Raw genomic sequence first — 26,739 nt, 5'->3', positions numbered from 1 at the left:
CTTCCTTCCTTCCTTTCCTCCTCCACTTTCTACAATGGCTAGTACATTTCTCCTTCCCTTTCTCCTCATCCTTCTCCTTCATCTAGTCCCCTCTATATAGTCTTTATGTCCAGAAACTCTTTTTCAAACAAAAGACTGTTAATGTAAAAGAAGGTTGACTAACGCCCAACAAACTCTGTGGCAGAAGGAAAAAAAAAAGACAGAAAGTCTTATACAGCCTTAAAGATCACCACCAACTATGAAAATATCCTGAATTAAGCCATGTGGACCAGTCTGCTTTCAGCCTAGAAACCTTTTGACAAAGGTTTATTAGTGCAGTTATTTTTAAATGTTTATTTTTGAAAGATAGAGAGCGAGAGAAGGAGACAAGAGAATCCAAAGCACGCTTCATGCTATTAGAAGAGAGCCTGACACGAGGCTCCAACCCACAAACCGTGAGATCATGAGCAGAGCCAAAGTCGGATGCTTAACCAACTGAGCCACCCAGATGCCCATATTAGCGCAGATGTTTAAATATATCTATTGTATGTAATATACACATATAATTTCTACTGACTTTCATATTTTAAGCCTCACAGATTAAGAATGTAGGCATCGTTAAAAATAACCTATATCATCAGAGAATAAAATTTATTGCAGTTTAGAGTGACCACAATGACAATGGTGCACAAGTTATTCAAGATCTTATAAAAATAGTAAAAGAATATTATAGGTATGAAATGACATAAATGCTATGGCTTGCATAGTCGCTTCCAGCAATGTGCAGAGAATTCACTTGCCATTACAGATTCCTTTTGTTTTTCCTCAAACCTAGCTTATTAACGTTTAAAAACTTAAGTGAGAACTGTTTATTTATTTTTTTTTTGAGAGAGAGAGAATGAGAGGGGGAGGGGCAGAGAGAGAGGGAGAGAGATAATTCCAAGTAGGCTCTGTGCTTTCAGTGCTGAGCCTCACACAGGGCTCAAACTCACACCGTGAGATCATGACCTGAGCCAAAACCAAAAGTGGGACACTGAACAGACTGAGCCACTCAGGTGGCCCTAAGTGAGAACTTTTTCAAGGGTCAACACGAATTATCGCCTTTCTCTGTTTTGTTTTCATGGTTCTTTTTGGCAAGGAAACGATAATAACTGGAGCATACAAACCATGACAGGGTCTGGGGTTGGGGTGCAACAGCGTTCCCCCATCTAGCAGCCCACCCACAGCCTTCGCAGTCATTCCTTCCCAGCCCATTGCACTGTGACCCACACACCTTGTCTCAGGGCATTAAGGTGGGTGTGGTTTTGGAGGACCAAAAGGGGAGGCAAGAAAGGGACAGAAGAAAAGGCAAAACAACACAAAGCCAGACGTGGAGATCACTTTGAAACTCTTCCCTCCAACCTAAGTGCTGCCCCTTTTCTCTTGTTTGTTTTTGTACATTCTTGTTTGCCCCTCAGGCATCAAGCTGTTAGTGTGTACAGGAGGGATTAAAGTCAGACGGCATGTTGGATGAAATATAAATTAAAATTATACTTCTGTCAGTCTGGAATCAGGGATTGTTTCTCAAGGTCTCCCCAAACACTTAATTTCAAATGAGTCTTCATTTATTACTTCAGGAAAGGCCAAATGCATAATTTATCAGCAGCTTTCAGTCAATATACCCTTATAAGCATGTTTCCCATGAGCCTTTGAGTAAAAATATGTTATGCTAATTCTATTAGTTGGGTACACAAGATCTGTCTAAGAGAGTAAACAAGCATTAAAAGGAGACACATGTGAACAAAGAAATACCTATTAGCCTACCATCCAGAGTCAAATTACCAAGGGAACAACAAAGAGGTGGTATACTTGTCCTGTTATTTACACCAGGACCGTCTCCCTGACAAGAATCCTGAACCGTCTAGGGGACTCTGTGCACATGACTCAGGTGGGGCAACAGGTGTGACCGGTGATGGGGACTTACCTAGTCTCCAGTGGCACGTTGCTGTTTAGCACCCAGCTGTCCTGGAGCTGAACGGACTCCGGTGTGGTGGCCAGGTCATTGGGTGCAGGAGCTGGGGCGTGGATCTGGCTCCGCCGGTTGGTCAGTGAGTTCCTGTTGAGGGAGTTGGCAGACGAGTGGTGATGGGACAGAGTGTGGTTGTGAGGGGGAGGCAGAGGAGGCCTCAGAGTCGATTGGCTGTGGTGGTTTGGAGGACCTGCAAAGAGAAGAAGGAGAAATGGCCATCAGTGGCTGCAGGCTGTAGCCCCAGACACTCTGCAAACCTGAGGAACAAAGCCTAGAATCAAAGTCTTTAGGTTGGTAATTGCTAAAAGTCACAAACAAGAGAGAGAGAGAAAGAGAAAGACGGCATAAAGCGTTCCAGGGTTGGTTACTAACAAATAACATACTTTGATTTGCTTTCTTCTGTAGGCCTCAAAGGAAGAAGGAGAAACTAAATTAGTAAAACCAGGCTGGAGCATATTAATCTTGAATATGTTAATCTTAAAGTGGAAGTGACACAGACCTGACAGGGCTGGTCACTGATGTAACAAGTCCCTGTACCATTTCCTGGTAAACCAGTACATTGCATGCATTCATTATAAACATTTTCTTTTTCTGAAAGGCAATGAGAATATGGTACACTCTAAGTCAGAGAGTAGCATATTTAAATACCTGTAGCAGGTAAGCAGGGAAGTCAAGTGGGCCAGTTGTGGACTGAGGTGATTTGGAAAGGGTAGGAAGCACCCCTCACTCAGATCCAGGCCCATGTGGCCATGTGGGGATAAGGGCCCAACGCAGCCAAGTCTTCTAGTTTTTCTAGGAAAGCTGAAGATCTGGACTTTTAGATAAAATTTCCTGTTTCTTAAAAATGTTGATGATTTTTTAAAAAGTGTATTTGTTTTAGGTGTTATGTATAGATGTATGCTTTTTTTTTCATGAGAGTCAAGAAAATACCTGTGAGCCTGCTCAGACATCAGGGTTGTTTTCAAACCTTGACCCTTACTCCAAATTGCATCCTCTCTTCTCATCTTGAAATCCTCTATCCTCACAGGAAAAATGCATAAAGGAGAACTATACCTCTGTGTGTATCCCCTTTGTAAATATGACCACAGATGACAACTCCACACAGGGTTTTCCTAGCAACCCACTCTCAATCTACAAAATGAAATATTTTAAGCATAATGAAAACGAAAGTAGTTCACTATGCAATGTAAGCCTATAATTTGGTTTTAATGGCTGCTGAAACATGACTTTTAATTTGTGTCCTTTTTTGAAGCCTCTAGTCGAGGTTGGCAGCTCACCAGGTGACTGCCAAGCCTTGTCATTTTGGCCCCTGCCAACTTTTAAAATCCTCAGCCCCTGCTGTCCTGGCTTTAAGAAGTTGGCTCACATCATTTAAACAAGCAATTTGACACAAATTTCAACTACTTGTCTCCTTATGTGGCCAGGCTACATCTCCAAAAGGTGTAATCTACATTCCGTAGCTCCTGTGAAGCCTGCAGAAATATTCCGAAAGAAAGACAACATGTCAAGAAGATGCTAGGTTTGGAGAGCATCATGACCATGGAAAACAAGAAGGAAAAATAACAGACACAAGTGGTTCCCCGAAGTTTCTATCTCTGGGCTGAAATTACTTGGGGGATTTTTTTTTTTTTTTTTGGTCTCCAGAAAAAGACAACTAAAACTAAACCCCAGTGGGAAATGCCACCATACAGTTGTACAGGTTTTAAATCGCGTCCTCCAAATGAACCTGCAATTTGTATTTTACATCAGGCACCAGTGACATTTTAAATATATCTTTGAGGGAGTTTCGTAGCTGTAGCAGGCTATTACATTTTCTGGCTTTGTTGTCTGTCTAGTAATGTATCATTATATACTTATTTAGCGTTTGTCTGTCTCATATTAGTGGGAAGAGGTGAGAAAAGGGGATGAAATGATTTCATAATGATCCTTCAGAGATGCTATCCAAGCCCCTCACACAGGGTTAATAAATTTTCATGCTTTCCTTTCCCCTCCCTCAACTCCTATCCAAGTGGTGTCATTATTCTCCATTAGTGAAGCAATCTTGACACTTGCCTTAGGAAGATGAGATGAATCAGTGTACAAGTGAGAACCCACCCTCCTCGGTCCCAAGCCCCAACTTCCCATTTCCCTTGGCCCCTGGCCCCACCTCCAGCACACCAGACCACACACTCTCCCAAAGTACAAAGAGGCCATGTGAGGCATTTAATTCACTAAATAAGATACCAGAACTCTCCTGCTTCCTGTCTATTCATCCTGAGCTAAGGTTTCTGAGCCTGCTTCAACTTGTGTGGCCCTTCTTTGTCCATCTGTGTTCTGTGTGGGTGAAATTCCTGTGGTTTTCCCTTTTGCTGATGCTATCCAGGGGTGCTGCTAAGGGGGAAAGGGAACCACGGACCCAGGTGCTATGTGGCATGTTTCCTATAAAACGAAGGATGAGCTTTCGAGTTAATTGCAAGAGACGTCAAGCTCCCTTTCCATTCTTTTTTTTTTAAGTTTATTTATTTTGAGAGACTGTACCAGCATGAGTGAGGTAGGAGGAGAGAGAAAGGAGAGAGAGAATCCCAAGCAGGCCCTACACTCAGCGTGGAGTGTGATGCGGGGCTCAATCCCACAAACCGTGAAATCATGACCTGAGCCGAAATCAAGAGTTGGAGGCTTAGCCAACTGAGCCACACAGGCTCCCCCAGCTCTTTTTCCATTTCTACTAAATAGAAGGCCCAGAGCTTCATGGAGGAGATGAAAGAATACATAGTGTTCTTCTCACACTGCCCTCCTGTACAGCAGTATGTTATTTCACTGCAAATAAATCAAATTATTGATGGCAACAACAAAAACCATCCAGCATCCTCAGTATTAGATGGTTTCCTCATTACTACTGTTCATTTCCACTGTGACACTGATTATATTTTCTCCTTTATCTATCCATCCAACAATCGTATTTTTCAACTATGTACAAGAAACAGAAAAGACGATTAGAATACTGAGTGGGAAGAGCTACCACTGGGGAATATACAGAGAGACATGGAAGAGGCACTTGGCCACTGGTTAGGAGAGGAAATCTAAAGGACTGGGTTCAAGGGTTGGGTCTGCCCCTTTTAAATAACATAAACCTAGGCCTACAACTCCATTTCTGTAATTGTCTGAGTACTCACCCACCACTCGTGACAACAGCAGTAAGTGCGTGTGAGTCAACATGAAGGATGGAGAGGAGGAGGAATGCACAGTGCCACATATGCCACCACATATGCCACCTAAGGTAAGGTCCCCAACCATGTGCATGGAACACTGCTTGCTTCTTTCAGGAATAAAAGCATGGATAAGACACAACTGTGGCTCTCAAGGAGCCCAGATTCGAGTACAGCAAGCCCCCAAGCTGGATATGACCAAAGATTCCGAGTCAAGATTTTGTATAGTGTTCCAGATCGCTGACTTCTCTTGAAAACAAAAACAGAACAAAAACACCGAGTCTATTCCCTCATGGTAACAACAGGATATAGCTGAGTGCTTTTGGGTGGTTTTCTGCTTTGCCATTAACCCTAACAATCCCAGTTTATTTTAATCTGACCGGGTGTAAGCATTTATGTTGCCACTGGTAGGCATTTAGGTCTCACCCAAGGTACCTTAGCATTCTGGGTAGGTCACATATCTCTCATATAACAACACCCCTGCTACAATCACTCATCTCAAGCACTTTTTGTGTTTCCCGGTTTTCATTAGTCATCCAATGAGCTTGCTGGATGTGACGGTTTTCCATTTCAAAAATGTGAACAATGGCCAGCAACACGTCTTACTGCTTTCCAGGAAGCCAAATTACATGAAAAAGGCCTTCTCCAAGGCAACTAATGTCTTCAATGTATGCTGAAACAGAAATGATTAACAGCTTGATGAAGGAACCTAAACGTCCACTCTGAGTTCTACACATTTATTGGGTTTAATTAATGTGCATATTAATGGCTCTTCTATTACATAAATAGGAAATCACATAATAATGCAATTGAGCCACAAATAACTATGTAACATAAATGCTTACATAGTATCAACTTAATAAGTATGCTATTAGCAGGCAAAAGGCAAATGTCATTAAAATCACAGTGCTAGCCTATTATAGTACACCTGATTTATCTGGAGTTGAGTACCTAGAATTTATTTTTAGGTACTGTGTGGCTTTTAGTCCTAGGAAGGAGGAATTGCACATTTGTTCTTTGTGAAAAGCTAGGGCAGGACAGGTAGGACTCCTGGCAAGGGTAAGTGAATTTAGAGAGAGGCTGCTGCCTGTGTATTTAAAAACTAAGTGCTTCAATTGTCCTGTTTGCTTGTTTGGTCTTATTTGCTGGAAAAATCTATGCTTAGATTTGTTGATGCCAGAAATCTTGATCCTTACAGGGATGCCATTCCCATATTCTGTCCTTCCTAAATGCCAATTGGTTGACAGTGGAGTCATAAGAAAAATAAAGTAGCTCTTTGTTGTTGGGTCTAACAAGGTTAGCCATGGGGCCTGCAAAATCCTGGAGTATCAGCTCTTGTGTTGACTAGACTAGCAGAACTCAAACAGCGTGTGGAAACAACCAACACCCACATTGTCAATAATATATAAAGGATTTTCTTTGGAGCGAAGGAAGTAAATTCTTAATAATTGGCTATTGTTGTATTCTTCCTAAATAAACAGATGGGGGAGGTATTTAGGCTAGGTCTACCCTTGCCAAGGTGGGTGGGTGTAGAGGAGAGTAGGCAGGCAGGGATAGACTAAGATAGCTTTGTTTTGCTCTGTAGTCCACACTATTTTTTTTCCCTGGTGATTAAAATGATAAAATGTATGAACAAAAAAATTGTAAGTATAGGCCTGCCTAACTGCCAATAATTCACTCTTTTTGGAGATGGCATGCCAACTGTTGGTCTTTAAAAACTTCAACCCCTTGGACCCTGAGATGATGAATTAACCACAAACTCTCTGCCTCCTCCTACTGAACTATGTCATTGGGGCAAGTTACATCTTGAGAGCAATTTGAAGATGCTAGAAGTGATGCTGGTGTTGGCAGAGATTTTGGACTCTCTGGTTAGCGAAAATTGGCACCAGGACATGCTGTACAGATCTGACCTCAAATGGGAGGCAGAGGGGAATCAGAGGGAAGATTTTCAAGAATAACAGCCTCTAGTTAGAACTGGGAGTCTGCTGCAGATAACCAGCTTTGTGGTTGGCTTTGAACCCCTGCTTGGCCACATTTACTTGCAGTATGACTACTGGAAAGTTATGTATTTGTTTCTTTGTTTCTTCATCTGTAAAATGGGTAATTTTACTTCTCTCATATAATTGTTAGGAACATCAAATGAGAATACATCTATAAAAAGCCAGCCATGATTCTTGGCACATATTAAGTATTAATAAATGTTATTAGTATATATTATGTGTTATAATTAATAATACCGATCATAGCAATAACAGCAATAGCAACTTTACCTCGTGAGGAACTCTAGCTTTCCTGCCTCTTTTGAGTGGTCGCTTTTAAATCAACATATGTTTAAATCAATATATAAAGGCAAAATCACCAACCTCAGACCTCTTCCAGCTTCAAATGCTGTCTACAGAAGGGCATTGTGACTAAGTGACATGACACAGGCATTAATACACACAATCTCTAGAGCATTGCTCTAAGAGCTTCCAGAAATGGAACTTGGGATTCAGAAGTGTTCCATTTCTATAAACAAACTATTGATGTTAATGACAGCAAAATAACACTGACAATAGCTGCTAGGAGTCAAGCTCTCCCTGTGTGTCCGGTCCTGTGCTAAGTGCTGTACATAAATTATTTCAATTTGTTACCACTCGATCTTATGGGGTAAGTTTTCTTCTCATTCCCATTCTACAGATCCAGCCAGTGAGGCTCAGAGAGGTTAAGCAAAGCCCCAAAGTTCATGTAACTTAGTAAGAGGAAGAGCTGCTTTTGGATCCCAGGGTTTCTTCCCCATTCTGTCATATGCAAAAGATCAGGAGGCCCAAAATGCACTCACACAGGGAGAGAACAGAGACCTCTGTCCTGGTTTATACAAATCACCTTGACAAATAGAGAGGAAAAACTGGCTTAACTCACTTCTTTCCACATTTGCTTAAATGGCAGAACGAAAACTTTCGAGGAATTGGAGGGAATTGCCCACCTCAAAGCTCTGCACCTCACAGTGCTGCTTGAATCAGGAGAAATAGGCCAGAACAGCCAAACTGCAGTGCAATCTCTTTTCTGTGCCTTCCCAAAAGGCCTTTCTCAAACTTCCTCCTCCATGTGCATCCTGGCTCCCATAACCAGTGGCATGAAGGATAAGCAGCAATTAAGTCTTTTGGAGACAGAAACAAGGGCACACTACGTCCCAGCTCATCCTTCCTGCTCTGACTGAAGGTACTTTGCCAACAGCCTGGGGGCAAGGGAGAGGGGTTGGGCGAGTCCAGATCCAGCCTTGTCCTGTGTTTAGAAAGAGGTGGAAAGAGATTTACTTGTGTCTAAGTACTGGACACTCGGGACATTCAGCTTGCTTGCTCCTTCCCTGTTGTAGCATCTACTGAATGATTTGTCCTCTCAAGAATAGACTTTTATTGTTACTGACCCCTGGATGGTATTGCTGGCTTTGTAGGGCAGTGACTGATCTGCAGTGTTTCTCAGATGTGGTCACTACTGTAGCAAGCTGCAGCCCCTTCTCCACATTTCAGAATGGAGGGGGAGAGAGAAGAAAGGATGAAGGAATGGGCCAAGTTATAACCTCTTTCTCATCTCCCGGTGCTCAGCTACAGCTTTGACCAGTGCCTCTCGGCCTGGATCGCACAGTCCTGGATCAGGGGACTGTCCTTGATAGAAAGGCCCCATTCAGCCTGAGAGGAGCACCAGAGAAGGACAGGGCTGTGTTCACTCATAAAGAATGATTTGTAGTTCTCTTGCTTACACTACATATATGACCTCAGAGAAAAAGCATTCTGAGTGCATTCGCAACGACACACACACCAACACTGCATGGCAGAAGCAAGGGAATTGCCGTCACCAAGAGCAATCCTTTGCAGGCTTAGAAACCAAAGTTTTGTCAGCTCTACCTACATTCATAAAAAATTAGGGTTTAGAGGGACATCGTAGGTCATCTAAGAACAATTGCGCCTGTTTAATAAGCACCAGCTATGTGATAGGCCCTGTGTATATTTCACCTTATTTAAACTTATAATAGCCTTCAGAGTGGATATTGTTCTCCATGACAAAGACAAAGAAATGGAGGTGCAGGGCGTTAAAAGATCTAAGTTTCTCTCCTTACATGTTGTATTTAACTGTAATACATCTGGGCCCCTCCTGAGTGCATACTGGGCATGTCTCTTTCATACCCTAGATGCATGGTTTTATATCATTTTTGGACTCTCCTGTTTTTCCTGCTAGACTGTGAATTCCTTCAGCACAGGGCTATGGTGGCTAGCACAGTAGTGCTGAATGAAGGAATGAATGAACGAACCAATGAACACATCATGTCTCCTGGGGTTATTTTGCAGAACCTCAGCAAAGAGGGGTCAGAGCAGATTTCTGCCTCTGTTCTTTGGACATTTCTAGGCTGCTAGCATCTGATGGGCCTTCCCTTATGCCCAAATCCTTATTACCCTCACAGGTCCTTCAACAGGGAGACAGCTGGACCCAGGGAGAAGGTGACTTTGTTCCTCTTTGTTTTTAGTTTTATTTTATTTTTTCCTGTTTCTGCCTGATCACCTATTCTCTCTTTTAAATAACAGATGTACAGGGGTGCCTGGGTGCCTCAGTCAGTTGAGCATTCAACTCCTGATTTTGGCTCAGGTCACGGTCTCACAGTATTGTGGGTTTGAGCCCTGCATAAGGCTCTGCATGGAGCCTGCCTGAGATTCTCTCTCCACTTGCACTCTCTCTTGTCTCTCTCAAAATAAATAAATTTTAAATAATAGATTTACTGAGATACAATGAAATTTAGCTTTAAAACATGTACAATTTAGTGCTTTCTTTTACTATATTCACTGAGATATACAACCATCAGTACTGTCTGATCTTAGAGCATTTTCATTGCCCCCCACTAGGAAACCTCATAGTGTTTAGCAGTCACTCCCCAGTTCCCCCAACCCCTGGCAAATATCAATCTACTTTCTGCTTCTATGGGTTTGCCTATTCTGAGTACTTCATATAAATGGTGATTCCCTCTGTTTTTTAGAACCACAATGTCTGTCTGTTGCAGAAGCCCATTGGAACCAATCAAAGTTAGATCTCAGATGGGGCATACTTCATACTACTTAAAAATATATTTTCCTGGCAACCTGAAGCTGGTGTTCACAGGAGCTTGTTGGCTGAGACCCTACTGCTGTTGATATTTTTCAGAAGGAGATTGTTAGATATGACCATTTGAGAGCCAATTGTATACTTGAGGGTCCGAGGGGGATCCTGGAATTTGTTCTACTGCTTCAGGCATGGCTGTAATCACTGCAGACAGCCATTCCTGCTCAACTAAAACACAAACACTCGCAGGCGGGACTCAGGGTGGAGGGTGGAGGAAAAAAGAAGCAGGGAACTCTTGAATTGGGTGCCCAACCAGTAGCTGTACTTGAATGATGACCTTAATACCATTTGTAAGGGACCATCCTGCCCACGGGGGCAGGTTCTCACATATGATGGGGCAGAAAGGGATTTTAATCACAGGTGCCACATCATTATACCATACCCCTATGCTCATTCTTTGTGTTCTTCAATCATCTGGAAGGTATCACTTGAGATCAATGTCAACTCTATTAGCTACTTTCTAAGTGACAAAGACAAAAAAAAAAAAAGACCACTTGAAATACTTGAGAGGAACCCTCCTAAAGAGAAGATTTTATTGCAAAGTTATGTCTGAGCAGTGCCTATCTGAGCATTTCAATAAATCTACATTACCCTAGGTATTTTGGCATCCTCTGGGAGAGGAAAGCCTATCAGTAGAAAGTAATGATTTTGGGTTTTTCAATTGCCCTAAGGATCTTGACAATGCTATTAAGACCCATGCTTTCCCTGTCGAGAAGTTTGGGAGTGAAATTATTAATATGCCCAGACGTTATGTTGATTGTTGCACTGTAGCAGAAAATACTCTCTCTGTTATTTGAGCTGCATTATCACTTTCCCAAGCAGAGAATTGCATCAAAAATTTAAACTCCTCTCATTCCAGCTCATTGCATAGCTTTTCAAGGTCTTATTGTAAAATAGTCTGGGCAAAATTTGGATATTTCCCTACCCATGAAAGATAATATGTTTTTCACAGCCCAGACTATTATTATTATTATTTTTTTTAAAAATAAAAATCACAAGTTGAATTTTCTTCTATCACGATGCCATTCTTTAGCTCTTTAACCAGGTTTTTGTCGGGGTATATTTCATTTTCTTTTCCTTTGGATGGTCACAATGTTTTCCCCTGATCACAGGGAGAAGATCAAAACAAAGATAAAATATGATTTTGATTTTAGGTTGAGCGTCTGATGAACAGAACGACGGAGACAAGCTCTGATCTACACCATTCATTAATATCAAGAATGACTGAAGCACACTAGTTAAATGGCAAGGACAGGATAAAGGTTCTTGGAGCATTTTCACTACAAAGCTCAGCAGAATTATTTACTATCTGGGTGACCTTTTCCCCAAATCTCTCATGGTACACACCTTATAGGGCAAGGGAACTAAAGTTTCTCCATACTATATAAACAGAAGTCAGCTGAATGTCAGACCTTGAACTGCATCTGGTTTCATGTCAAGTGACAGCTGATGTAATGGGATGTATAGGGCATACTGCTGGAGAGATTTTCAGGATACTCTTTCTGCCTTCAAAATATACAAACACACACACACCACAGCAAGGAATTACTAAAGAAAAATATCTGAGAGCTTCCTAAAGAAACATCTCCTCCCAGGGTTGCCTGGTGTAGATACTGTCAGAGAGACTGCCCTCTGGGTTTTATTCACAACTGTTCAGTGGTTTCTTTCAAAGTCAAAATTGTTTTGCTTTCCCAATTAAAGTGGATGAGACAGTGCTCACAGCCTTTTCTATCATGTAGCATGGATGATGAGTAGGAATACCCAGGGCTGAACAGAGAAAGATGAGGAAGTCCACCTCCACCCCATCCAAGAGTCCCAGGATGCAAACAACTTTCAGAAAAAAACTGGGACCAGTAGGATACCAGCGTGCTCTGCAGATCTTAGTTCTGTGGGGAAAGAGGAGGCAATGGAATCACCGTCTCCCACTGCCCCCTCCCACTCTGGGAAACAAGGGTTTCTTCCTAAGCTGTGGCTCGTAACGTGATTTTCAGGGCTTTCTCAGTCTTTCTGATACTCATCTCTCCAGTTTTGCCTGAGGGACTTCTGGAGTTAGACAATCAGAGTTATGAAGCACTTCGCGTGTCTGTGCCTCTGTTTCCCTGTTCAAAAAAGGGGGCAAATACCATTCCTACTTGGTCAAAAGTTAAAGGAGAAAGAACATTTTAAGTTAAAGTGCTTGGAAAATGCATGACAAATAGGAAGTACTTAAGAAATGTCAGGATTTATTTATCTTTCCCTGAACAGGCTAATTCTTTCTTGAGGCTGTGGAGAGAGGAGTGAAATAGACCCTGTGATTCAAAGATTATTATTGTAATGACTTGGAAAACTTCCTGTTGGCAGATATTTTTAAGGTAAATAGCACCATTAAGAATTAAGGATCTCTTTTCATTCTTAGGAGTTATAGAAACTCTAGGTCTCAGAAACTACCAAAATAATCAGTGCTCTTGATTTCCACCTTTTGCAACTTAAACACTTGGAAATAAAACCACCTGGTGGTAGACAATATGAAGGGCCCTACATCAGCTTACCTTGTATAAATTCTCTTATTCCCTATGGAAATGAGCATAAGGAAGGCCCAGGTTTTCTTGAATCTTGGTGTTTCTATTTAGCACCAGCTCTCATTGCCCATGAAAAGCTCATGATAAAATCAAGATTTTCTTTGTTGTTGTTATTGTTGTTTTTGTTTTGCTCAGGCTCATCTATGACCCATGCAGTTTGCTCTATCATGCAATTCACCACTGAACAACTCACGCAGGTCCTGAGTTATTCATCACATTTAGATGGTTTAAGTCATGAATTAGCAATTTGTTTCTCAGGGCTTCTTGGGTTACAGAAATTCTTTAGTATTTATCATCTCAAATGGGATCATTCTTAATCCCATAATGCAGAGAGTGAGTAATCTCTCTCGTGAAATATCAGATTTGGAGGAGAAAATAATTTCCATTTCTAACACTTCTTATCTTTCTAACACATTTTAATAGTGTGGTCTGGGAAGGCTTCTCAATAAGATGATATTTGATCAGAGACCTGAAGGAAATAGGGAGAGAGCCACCACAATGTCTGGGGGAACAACATTTCAGGTAGAGGGAAAAGGAAGAACAGAGACATTTTAAATGTGGGATGTGCATAGAGATTGGCCAGAATACCAGCTGAGGTTTTTCTCCTCCATTAAGCTTCAAGCTTACTTCTCAAAGTAAACAATGAAGTAAGTAGGAAAGGTCCTGATCCTTACTGGCCTCTGATATGGGACTGAGTCAGGCAGGCTTCTGCCTCAGGCCCTTTGCAGTTGTCATATATTTGGCCTGGGGATACAGATAACTGACTGGCTCACTCAAAGTGGCTCACTCCCTTAAGGTTGGAATGTCTCAGTTCAAATCTCCCCTTTAAGATACGCCTTTTCAGGCAACCTCAGCAGTCTTACCCTCTTTTCTATGGTGTTTCTCTAAACCACATATCATCACATTTTCCCCCCTAGTAATTGTCTTTCTGCACTAGAAATTAAGTACCGTGAAAGCAAGAATGTTATTTTATTCTCTACTTGATCCCTGGCACCTCGAACACTTAGTAGGCACAATAAAGAACTTCTGAATTAATAAAATAATTAATACGTATGGCAAGAGGAAAGGAGTCAAAAGGAGAGTCCAAATTCCGATAGAAATGAAGGTCTTGCAAAGGGGCTGCTGCATGGTGTCATCTGAGACAAATCTCAAATGCTTGAACTTGACTAAAGTTCAAGAAAAAAATTATTGCAGGCATCCTTGCCAAAACACAGTTCTATATCACGCAAACTGTAGCAATTTTTTCTCTTCCTGCAGTAATCCAAACATGACAACAAATGCCTTACAAGCAGAAATCCCCATGGAACTAATGATGGCAGAGGCCTCTGACACACCCCAAGTGGGAATAGACACATTTCACTTCTAAACTCCAACTAACAGGATCTCCTGTGGCTCTCCGTGCCACTTGAAAATGTTCGCTTTCCATCACAAATTTATTGTATTAAAGGATCTTTGCTACAGGCCAGTGGCTTACCTGAACAGGGTGAATCCTAATTCATCCATACTCTTGGTGGTAGGAGAAGCCAACTGGATGTGGCAAGGACAAAGGGTATGCCGTAAAGGGTTTACAAGTCAAAAGCAGGATACATGGAGTTCTTCCTCCTTCAGGAAGCCCTTTCAGATTGCATCAGATCAAGTCCAAAGGCTTCCTGTGTGCTGACCTATGTAAGATATTTTATGATTGCCCTGTTCTGGCACTAACATTGGAACTGACACTGGCACATTATATACTGAATGACTCCATTTGGCCATATTTAGCCTATTAGATCTTTATTAACTTTTCTAACCTGTACGTGGAATATAATTGGAAAGAGTTTTCATTCCAAGGATTTTCTTAGTAGGGAGTCCAGCTAAATTAGATGCAAGTAGCCACTTGGTAAAGTCTTTCACATTCTCGGGGAGAAACCCAAAGAGTGATGGTTCTCTCCACAAGATTCCTTTTGTTTTCTCTCTAAGTTCTGACACAAGAAGAGTGGCATATGAGCTATGCCCACTTGTGACAAAGCATTTTCAATTACTTCCTTGTTCATTCCTTCATTCATGTCTTCATGGGTTCATGCACCTGGCAATTCATTATTGAGCATCTATGCCGGGTCTGCTAGATTTTTGACATGGTAGATCTCTGGCCTCTAGGAAGGTAAACAGGTGGCAGATCTCCAGCCTCTGACCTTTTTGTTGAGCCTTAAAGATCCCACGGTAACTCTTCTATTTTTCTTCTGGTTGTTAACTACCCAAAGACTTCACTTTCTCACGAATGTTTTTATTCACGTCAGCTTATGTGCAATAATTTTATAAGGGTCATTATGACATACTGCTCCAACAAATCTTCATATATGCATATCATTTGACTCCACATGAACCCCTTCCCCCTGTCCCCTACATCCTGTCTTATTTCCCAAGATGAACTCACTCTTCGGTCAAGTCTACATCTTCCAATATACAAGATTTTGTGCTAGGGTACTGTTTAAAGGGTGCTCCATGGCATACAGAGAAATTCACAAGAATGTTAATTATTACCTGTGGAGAGAAACTATAACATTTTGATTCATTTGTGTTTTCAGTTGAATGTGGTATTTATCAACTCTCTTTTATGTTTAATTGTAGATAATATAGCATGGTGAATTGGAGCCCTCTATTATGCATATGGAATACACATGCTGTATTGCTTTCCTTGTAAGATTAAGACTCAGAATTCTTGCTGTGAATTTTCAGTTCCATCAGTAGGATCCATATGGACTTTGGAGTAGTCTTTGCACACAAAAAATAGAGTGAGACATCTAGATCCATGAAGTGAAAATAGAGATGGGATTAATGAAGTTTTGCCACTTGAGTTTACTCCAATTGTCCCATCCCAATCTTTCAGCACATCTATAAATACCCTTAGCACCCTCACCCTCATTCTATGAATAACAGAAAAACCCATGATTTATAGATTTTTCTAATTACAACACATGTAGTCTAAACCAAAGAAGCCATAAACAGCATTGAGAAAAGTAGGCAAACACACTCCATGCTTTTTTTGTTGAGAAATTTTAGCAGAAGTTCTTTTTAAGATTTTACTTTTTAGGCAATATTTACACCTAACATGGGGCTCGAACTCATAACCCCAAGATCAAGAGTTGCAGGCTCTAACAACAGAGCCAGCCAGGTGCCCCATCTGACATAAAATTTAAGGGCTATCTCATTAAGGCACTAAACAAATAAATAAATAACCTATTAAATCAACCAGAAGCAGCACACGATAAAACAGAGTATTATGCTACAACATACCTTTCACAGACATAAAAGCTAATCAAAATACCATGACAGAAACTCTCATACACTGCCAGTGGGGATGTGAAATACACAGACATTCTGGAAAAGTCTGCCAGTTTCCTGTATTGTTACACTGACCACGAGATCTAATAATCTCAATTCTAGGTATTCACCCTACAGAAATGAAAATGCATCTTTATCTCAAAACCTATACATGGAAGTTTATAGCAGTTCTATTACGATCACCAAAACCTAGAAACAACCCAGATATTCTACAAGTGAATTAATAAAGTGGGGTAATCTGTATGACAGAATGCTACTCAGCAATAACAAGGGATCAACTATTGATACATGCAACAGCTTGGAAACATCTCAAAGGTACCATGCTGAATGGAAGAAGTCAGTTTCAAAATGTTATATACTGTGTAACTGCATTCACATGACATTCTCGAAAAGACAAAACTAGGGCCGCCTGGGTGGCTCAGTCGGTTAAGAGTCTGACTCTTGATTTCGGCTCAGGTTGTAATCTCAAGGTTCGTGAGTTGGAGCCCCGCATCAGGCTCTGCACTATCATTGTGGAGCCTGCTTGAGATTCTTTATCTCTTTCTCTCCCCTCCCTCTCTCAAAATAAATAAACTTTAAAAAAGACAAAACTAGGGGGCACCTGGGTGGTTCAGTCGGTTGAGCGTCTGAGTTGGGCTTAGGTCATGATCTTGTGTCGGGCTCTGTGCTGACAGCTCAGAGCCTATAGCCTGCTTCAGACTCTGTGTCTCCCTATCTCTGCCCCCCCTCCCTCCACTCATGCTTTGTCTCTGTCTCAAAAGTAAATAAACATTAAAAAAATTTATAAAAATAAGACAAAACTATAGTGACTGAAAACAGATCGGTGACTGCCAGGATTTGGATTGGGAGAGGATGTAACTACAAAAGGGCAGCATGAGGGAGGTTTGTGAGGGGATAGAACTGCTCCGCATCATGATAGTGGTGTTGGGGTTACACAAATCTATATGTGTCACAATTCATAAAATTCATAAAAGACAATTTTACTGCATGCTACTTTAAAAGTATACAATAAAACAACAAAAATTAAACATGTGGCTGAATGTTAAGAACAGGACATAAGGGTTCCTGCGTGGCTCAGTCAGTTAAGTGTCTGACTTGGCTCAGGTCATGATCTCACAGTTTGCGAGTTCCAGCCCCGTGTCGGGCTCTCTGCGGTCAGTGCAGAGCCCACTTCAGATCCTCTGTTCCCCTCTCTCTGCCCCTCTCCCACTTGTGTGTGCTCTCTCTCCCCCAAATAAACATTAAAAAATAATAAAAAAAGAACAGGATAGAATATTTGGTGTTGAAGGGGACAGACTTGTGGCAGAGTATGAGCCACTCCAGGTAGAGAAGCTGAGGCTATTCTCTGTAAAACAAAGGAGCCAATCAATGCCAAAACTTGGAAATCTGTTTCCAACATATATGTCACATCCTTAAAAATAAGATAAAAAAAGCACCCTAGAAAAAACAAGAACAGGAGCACCTGGGTGGCTCAGTCGGTAGAGTGTCAGACTTCGGCTCAGGTCACGATCTTGTGGTTTGTGGTTTCAAGCTCCACGTTGGGCTCTGTGCTAACAGCTCAGAGCCTGGTGGAGTCTGCTTCAGATTCTGTGTCTTTCTCTATGCCCCTCCCCTGTTCACACTCTGACTCTCTCATCTGACTCTCTCTCAAAAATAAGTAAGCATTAAAAAAAAAAGAAAAAAAGACAAGAACAGAGTCAACATTGGTGTAAAACTTCTACTGTGTATCACGAATAGTTTTCGTACTTGAATTCATGTGAATACTGTTTGCTGAAGCTCATGCTCCTACTGCAAGCTTTCCAAGAAACTATACTGTGTAAAAAGGAGAAAGAATGGCTTTGCTGCACAACACTGTCGGCTTCTCTACTGACACTCAGCACAATCTGTAACCTTGTAGAAACATTAACAGCACTACATTATTCATCACAATAAGATTATTAGTTGATGGGAAACAAATTACAGAGCTTCACAACCTGCTATACTTCCTGAATGCATACAAGGCAATTTTTCATGAATGGAAATTGCTACCCGGGAAGAGAAACTTGTGTTTGTCTTCTGATAGTTCCAACAGGAGAAGGGATCAATTCTGGTGTCAAAAAAGGCCAATGAAATAAAAGAAGAGAAAAAAATTTAAACGGTATTTAGGAAGACCTCTTCTGGGCACTCACAGCTCAGCAACATGTCCAGTAAAGATACAGACTGTAAGCTTGGAGGAATGGAGAAAGCATACCTGTTTCATTTAATGTGATGGCACAGCTCTGCATGTTGCCATGGATTTATTGGAAAAGCACCTTTAGAAATGTAGGAGACACCAGCAGCGCTGAATACAGGTCTGGCCATCTATGCAGCCATCGAAAATGGCTTGGCTTGTTCTGGTCCCTGTGCTACAAATGCCAGCAACTAGCAAATGCTCATCTCATCTTTTACACCTCACATCCTCCTGAAATGCCTTCCTGGCCACTCTCTTGCCCTGCAGGTGGAATGCACCCTTCTCTCTGTCATGACCTCTAGGTAGCACACATAGATGTGATTTTCCCACATGCTATTCCCTACTGTCCTTGTCCCCTCACATCAGGGTCTGAGCCCCAGATCCAGGGTCTGTTGGATGATGGGGTGGAGGAGCAGGACTAACAGCTGGTTGGTAAACAGATAAATGAAAAGGGATATCAAGGTTTCCAATAGCAACAGCCTAACCTGGGGAAACAGGTGTGGTGTAATTAGCATAGGTCTGTGCAGCTCCAGCACCTGTGACCCACATCAGTCCTGTCCTTCAGAGCCCAGGAGGTTCCTAACTACTGGGGCTGGGACTAGCAGAAAGGAGGGGGGAAGTGCAGGAAGATGACACTGCTCAGGCTCACAACAGGGACTGTGGCTTATGAGGTCTGGTCCCAGGAAGGGCATGAGGGCAAAGTGTGAGAAGTGAGAATTCTAACAAGGGTACTGTAGGCACTGACAAGTAACTCAGGATGTCCCGTTGCACCAGCTGCTCTTCTTTGCTCCTGTTACTCTCTCAGTTTATAGAGCATTGCACGTCTTATTTCCTTTTCTCTTCCCGGGCACACTGTTTCCCTTCCTCTGTCCTTGCCGCTTAGGTGTTCAGACACTTTCCACAAACACTCATGAGTACCCAGCTAAAATGCTATCTACTGCTTTGATACTTCCCACCCCTTTTCTTTGCTTCCAATCTCAGGGAAAATCAATAGAAAATCCATTATTCTGCCTACCTGGACGATTCAAGGTAGAGCCACCTGCGCAACCGTCTGGCTGAACTTGCAGAAAGCTACGGCTCCTCAGTTGCTATAGCTGGCCGTGGAGCCAAGGACACAAATACCAGGCCCTGGAAAGCTGCCGTGGCATGGGCTGGAGCTGAACTTCTCTCGTGGTGCAGACTGCGACCTGAATGAGGACAGCCTTGCAAGAGGGCAGGAAGGTGCCAGAGATGTAGGCAAGCCCTGAATCAGAAAGGCGGGAGCTATCTTTGTCTTTCCTCTCAGGGATCACTCTGCCAGTCTGGTTAATACCCAAAGGCTCTCGACGCTTCTCAGTGCTCCAGCCAAACTCCCTTGTCCCAATTTCTTCCTCTGAACCAGCCCTTTCTCTGAGTTACATCAGTGGCTAGGCTTGTCATTAGTACTTGTTTTCCAGAAGGAAGCAGCCCTTTTCAGGTCCTTGCTTTTAAAGGTCACAACCAATGTGGCATGTCTGCCTCCCTGTTGGGTTACATTTTGCTTACAAAGTGTGGTTTGAAGCCAAAACAGTTTGAGAGAACATGTGCATCTTTCCCCTTCTCTTGGGAGGGAATCTGGTGTTCTGAGGTAAGTGAAATGCAACTGTCCCATTCCACACCCATGTTCTATTTCTCCCGTTAAGAAAAGAACAATGTGAAGGGATGCTGGAGATTCACAACATGTGACAGCTTATAGTAGGATCTGCCACAATACTAGGTGAGTGGATTTTACTATTCTAGAAAACAGCCTTTCTCAACCTACCAAAGGAAGTCCAGGGTAAGATGTGTTCTGGAGGAATTAGTCCCAGGTGGGCCTGATTTGAATGGGTTGGATAATTATAGATCAGGTAGCACCTTGTCTAAGGTGAAGTCCCAGATGTCTTCACTGTATACTTTTATGTAGTCTCCTGTAGTACCATGTGTGTGTCACATTCATGAAAACACTTCACCATAGACAAGAGTGATCATAATATTTATAATACTAATAGCTAACTTTTTTGAGCACTATGTGCCATGTTCTATCTTAAGAACTTTACTTTTATATCACAGAAAAATAATGACAAGATGGTTGTCTACTTAACATGCAATAATAGCAAGATTATCTAAGTATGATAATCCTACTTGGTCCTCACAGTGACTCTAGGGAAGGTGCTCATTATACAGACCAGGAGACTGAAATTTGAGAGGTTTAACCGACTTGCCTCAGGTCACAGAGCTGGAAAGGAAGAACCATCATCCCAGGCTACTGATTCCATAGGCCTGGCTCTTCATGCTAGGTGGTCCTGGGTCACAAATATGTCTTTTATCACACATCATTTCATAAATGAGGAGGTCTGAATGAGTGAAATTCCCAAATAACCAAAACTCACTGTCCAAAAATGGTAGATTTTTTTTTTGAGGGAGAGAGCAAGCAAGCAAGCATGTGCATGAGCAGGGGAGAGGCAGAGAGAAAAGGGGAGAAAGAGAAAGAGAGAGAGACAGACAAAGACAGAGATACACAGAAGGAGAGAATGAATCTTAAGCAAGCTCTAGGCCCAGCTTGGAGTCTGAACTGGGGCCCGATCTCACGGCTGTGAGATCATGACCCGAGTCAAAATCAAGAGTCGGATGCTTAACCAACTGAGCCCCCAGGTGCCCCAAATGGTAGATATTTGTAGTTTACCCAGGTTGTATGGATATAATAATCCAAAATTGGAAGCTCTATTTGGCTGCATTTTTAAAGAGAGCATAATGAGCATAATTCAATACTTAATTAATGACTGAAAACCTATTAAGAGCAAACATAATTGTGCTATATGCAGTCATATAATTCTGTATCTCCTTGTGATTTATTCTGTCTCCTTCCTTGAGGTCAGGCTGTCAGGTGTCAATCTTGGGTATCAATCTTCTGGACCTACTGCTCTGCTCTATACCACCACACCCACCCTTCCATTTTCTGTGTATCTCTTAAGTTCTTATTTTGTAGAAAGTTGTTAAGTTTGTTAAAGATTACATGTTAAGGAAGAACAAACGAGACTCCAGATGAAGGCCTAATGAAGTGCAGAACAAAATAAAGCTGTTTTGAGAACATAAGAGGGCATTTTTAAAAACTTATTTCTCAACTTGGGGTTATATTCCAGAAAGCCAGAGTTGCCAAGGGCCTGTCAAGCACACTCTTCAGTGTTCTGAATTGTCACTTAACCAGTTTCTACACAGGATCTTGTTTTCCCAGCTGGAATATTAAACTGGAAGGTGGAGATCACTGTATATTTGGAAAATGAACACTTGCCAGTGGTTAGGCCAGGGTTGCAAAGATAAGAGCCTCCACTCCAGGAATTTCGAGTTTAGTTCTTTTCAACACCATGTGAAGGCTGCTATGGAGGATGAAACAAGGTGTACTTGACTTGAACAAACCATGGCTCATGGACCATATTCAGCCCCTGAGCTAAGTAGACTGTTTTGTCTATTTCTGAAAGGTTGTAAAAAAAAAAAAAGAAAAAAGAAAAAAGAAAAGAGAAATATGTGATAAAGACCATATATGGCTCTGAAAGTGAAGTCTAAAATATTTTACCAACTGGACCTTTACAGAAAAAATTGCTGACCCCTGGCCTAGAGGTAGGAAAGACTTCCTGGAGGAAGAGGTATATGAGCAGTCACATTATAAATTCATCAGGGTCTTTTTCAGTCTTGTACACATATGCATATACGTTTATTATGTGTGTTTGTATTGTGTTTGTTTGGATGAATACATGATGAAGCAAACAGGTATAATTGGTAGGTTCAATTAGTCTTGATCACAGGCTATGGTTCCGGCTCACTCCACTGAGCTGTCACCTTCAGCAAACAGTCTCTTTCTAAATCAGACACAGTTACATCTGCTCATTGAGGAAACAACTGAAACAAAACAAAAGAAAACAAAGCATAAAACAAAGAAACAATTGAGTTTCCTTTCTCAGGTTCCATATTACACCCAATCAATCTGTACAGAAGTGAGACATTCAAATATGGAATTACCGCAAGGGGTACGCTGCTAAGCATCCAATAAATTACACCTCACAGAAGTTAACATTCCCCCCTTCCCCTCCCCGCCTGCAATCAGCCTCCCCACTTACAACTGTTCACCTAGGCAGCTCAGTACGGACGATGGTAAAATCAGCAAACATATCTTTTTCTTCTCTGGTGTTTTATATCTTGCCTTCTATTTGAGCTTCATTGAAACAGAAATGTCACACTGCTATCTTTAGAACACTCAGAGAGTTTGAACTAAAAAACACAGTAGCTGATGCCCTAGACAAAAAGTGAGGGGATGCAGATTTCATGTCTGAACAGCAAAAGTAGACACAGTTTTAAAACAGCTATTAATCTGTGATAGGGAAAATAGCATAAAGGTGCAAGATCTTTCTTCCAACCAAAGTTAAAAAATCCAGCAATTTCTGAAGCAATTAGCAGTATGTATTATTTCCTGACACTCATGAACGGAATCATTTTGAAAATCAGTGCTCTTAACACGTTTCACTATAAAATCAATTACTTTTAAAAGAAAGAAGCTCATTCTCCACCCCAGGAACATATGATACACCACCTGCCTGTTCCAAGAGATGCTTCACTTTTTTTTTAAATGGGCTTATGGGAATGGGGTGCTCTCCTTTCTGGTATTATCTGCATTATTCTGGTATTATTCTGCAGTAAGGAATTTCAAACTCATCCCTATAGTTCTATGACCAATTCACAAACATTGTGAGTCTACACCATCAGGAAACTTTCATCTCCTTTTAGGAATTTAAGCTTTCTAAGCCTGATATGATCTTAATTATCAGAAGTACATCCTTGCCCAAGTTCAATCTCTGACATCATAAGAAAGTACAGTAGCTCCATTTCAGATGAGAAAAAGCTGATTTGGGGAGATATTGTATATATCTGTTTGCATAGAAGGAATCAGGCCTGAATTTATTTTCTTAGAGATGTTTCATGGATAACATTTTCATTTTCATCAAAAGCAACCAATTTAAAAGTTTCTGTTGGCTGTTGACAGTGTCCCTAGCAGGGGACCTTGGCTGATTACAAATGGCAGTGTTTTTCAAGGAGCAAAAGGTGTTATCTTATTTCCAGAGAATCTCCAGAACACTGGCACTACTGTGGGATTTTTTGCTTTGTAGAAATCAAAGGAAAAGAACTTCCCCCCAGCTAAGGCTGGCATTGATAAAGTTGTAAACATTACACAGCTATAAAATATGTTAAACATATCTGTAAGTGTTTTAAACTGGCCATCTTCTACCACAGCATAAACAGCAACTTTTTCTGGCCATTTAAAAGGTCATTTAATGAATTTCCAGTTTGGTTCAATTAATGGCATCTTGAAAAAAAATGTTTCTTTCCAAATAAAATGTTTTTCTGCTTTAGGAATGATCTACTCACTGTCAGCAACTGGCTAAGAAACTTTTAAAAGAAGGTAAAAAAATTCAATTAATTCATATTAAACCACAAGTCATTTGTCAACAGACATCAAAATGAGGATTTTTGGAACAAGCCTGGAGTCTATGGCATTAAAACAAAAAAAATCCTTTTGTTTGACTCATTAAATCATCCTACAATGTCACAAACTTATTTGTTCCTACAACAAATGGAAAATTTTGTGTCTAGACATCCATCAAAACCTTAACAAAAATTAATTGTTAAGATATCTGTATTTGTGGGGATGTGTCTCAGGTCACGTCAAGTCTGTCATGTAAGTTACCTCTGAAAAAGTCTCCCCTATCTGAGATAGGCTAAACCCAATTGATCTTTTTATGTCTTTGGTCTTCTGTAGAAGAAAGTAAAAACTGCTATTTCCCCAGAGCACAGTAAAGAGATCTGAGCATGCCTCTTCTTTAAGCAATAACCATTAATATGAGTTCCGCTTGTACCAGACATCTGTAATGCTTTGGGCTGTATTTTCTGGCGCGATAACAGTGTTGTCTTGAGAACTGGTGCATGAAGAGGACAGAAGGCAAAGAGGCGGAGCTGAACTGCTCACTGGTGCTCCCATTGAAGGGACAACATCTTCTCTTATGGGAAAAGAGAGCCCTGAGCCATAAAGGGAAGTTTCATAAATCTTCCCCCACCAATTGTGTCAGTCTCTATTCTTGCTTGTGGCTCATGTCTGACCTTGATTAGAACCCAATCTCCCATGTAAGGATTCAAAAGGATCTGACATAAGATCACTGAAGAACATCTCTCACATTCCTTTAGGTCCAGACCCCAAGTTACTTGACAATCCATTTTGTGGGCAGTCTCGTCTGAAAAGGAGCCAAAAATCATGCTTGATAAGTTCCACAGACATTTATTGAGCATCTGTTTTGCACCTGGGCCTGAGCTCAATGCTAGGAACACAGTGGTGTCTAAGATTTAGTGCCCATCCTTGAGGTGTTCATAGTATAGTAGGAGGGACAGACAACTTCAGTAGAACCTGTAAATGGTAAGAAAGGGGAATGTGCAGGGTGTTCTGAAAATGTCTTCTAACCACTAGAATGACATAATGAAAACTCATAAGCTTCTGTATGGACTCAGAATTTTCTAGACTAGAGCAATTTCATGGGCAAGCTCTAACATCCTGGAGGAGGTATTTGTCATGCTCATGGAAAAGTTTAGGAATTACCCTGCCTTTTTTTTTTTTTTTTTTACAAATTTTTCCAATGCACTCTTGGGTGTTTCTTATGTGCCCTGGGATGATATAGGTACATCACTCCATCTGCAGTTATTACTGAATAATTAAGCGTGCTCCTCTTCACATTGGATGTAATTTCAGGAACATGAAAGCTCTATCTGCCTAAAAATCTCCCTCCCACAGTTTTACTATGATGCCTGGCATTACATTAGGAATATCCTTTATGGGCCTAAGGAAATGAATGCCTTCATGACATGTTAGAGCTTCATGTTATCCGATTAATCTAATTATCGCTCAGTGTCTTATCAAGACTCAGGGGCCTGAGGGACTAGAAAACAGAATTGGTAAGTTTTGATGTAGGAGTGAAAATGAGATGGGAACCACAGGCATTCTGGGGGGAGGGTGGTTCTTAGAGAGGGTAAAGAAATGCTAATAGAAGAAATGAGAAAAGACAAAGATCATTTTCATACATACTTGTTTTAGATTCTTATTATGCCCCCTCCCAAGAAGGAGGAAGAGGCATACGAAGAGAAAGAAGGGAAGAGGATGAAAGAGAGAATACACAAAGGAGAAGAGAGAGAAGGAGGTGGAAGATAAAGAGCAAGGATAGAGAGGGAAGATAAGGAGATTTAGCTGTGATTGATTTTCCTTTCTTTGAAATGGAATAAACCATACCAGCCCACTTTGTGGACATCATTGGGCATAATGGGATAATGCTGGTGATGCCCCTGCCAAAAAAAAGGGCAGTCAGTTAGCCTTTCTAAAGTATACCTTTGTAATCATTGGCATTTATAATTCAGAACATCAGCCTTACTATAGCAGACATTTGGCTAAGGCAGAATCTACAAGGCTGGGTGCCTTTCAGAGTGGTACAGGCAGGCTCCCAGGAGACAAGCCAGGAATGGAAACTCATAGATGCCATCCTGTAGCCCCCAGCAAGCCAAGGCAGGCACCCTATTTTTGTCCTGACATCAACCTCTTTCCAGCTGATGAATCCCTTCATTCTTAGTTCCATTCAAGCTAGAGCAGCTGTCCCAGGGGGGTTAAATAAAACACCCCCAAAACTAGATTTTGACATTGCATGCAGCACTTGCTTTCCTCAAACACAAACCATTTGCTCACGGAGGCATCCTTCCCCTCCCTCTCTATGTGCAGCACACATGAGGAAGCCCTCTGTATGGATTGGAAAAAAAAAATAAGGATTGATTTATGCACTTAAGGCACCCAGGGGAGTGACATAAACCCAGTTGGTGTTCCTGCATCCAGGAGACTACATTAGCACTACTGCGTTACCCCGGAGATGTGCAAAATCACATGTGGCTGACATCTCCCCCCACTCAGCAGCAAAGGTGCCTCACAGGCACTATTTGCTCCACAATGTTAGTGAAATAATGGAATGTTCAAGAAAGGGGTTCCTTGTATTGTACAGCAATCATGAGACACTGGGAAGAAGTGTTGAGTGATAGAGAGATTTTTGACCTTGGACTGATGAAGTCAGCCCCACTGAAGGGGTGGATGTTTAATCATGAGCACACAAAACTAAAAACATAAAAAAGGAGAAATCAAAGGAAAAAAATAAATTTAAAAATCCTTCCTCCTTCCCATATAGCATGTGTGAACACATACACACTATATACAAACACAATGGGTTACTTGCAAGAAAATTCAAATCTCAAGCTGTTAATAACAAATGTTTGTTGTTTTGTTTTTTAATT

General features: G+C 41.4%; 1 protein-coding gene across 12 annotated transcripts in view; it reads right to left on the bottom strand.

The window, feature by feature from the left end:
- The window catches only part of TENM2 (teneurin transmembrane protein 2), a 1,291,685-nt gene that overhangs the window by 298,180 nt on the left and 966,766 nt on the right, over window positions 1-26,739 (bottom strand). For all 12 annotated transcript variants that reach the window (XM_060634955.3, XM_060634958.3, XM_078446587.2 and 9 more), the window contains one exon: window positions 1,943-2,177. In XM_060634955.3, coding sequence (XP_060490938.2) covers window positions 1,943-2,177 — 235 coding nt within the window. The remainder of the gene's footprint in view (window positions 1-1,942; window positions 2,178-26,739) is intronic.

Source organism: Panthera onca, chromosome A1 (genome assembly GCF_046562875.1).
Source record: "Panthera onca isolate mPanOnc1 chromosome A1, mPanOnc1 haplotype 2, whole genome shotgun sequence".
In the NCBI taxonomy this organism is placed as follows: Eukaryota; Metazoa; Chordata; class Mammalia; order Carnivora; family Felidae; genus Panthera; species Panthera onca.
This window is presented reverse-complemented; position numbering and strand designations above follow the sequence as displayed.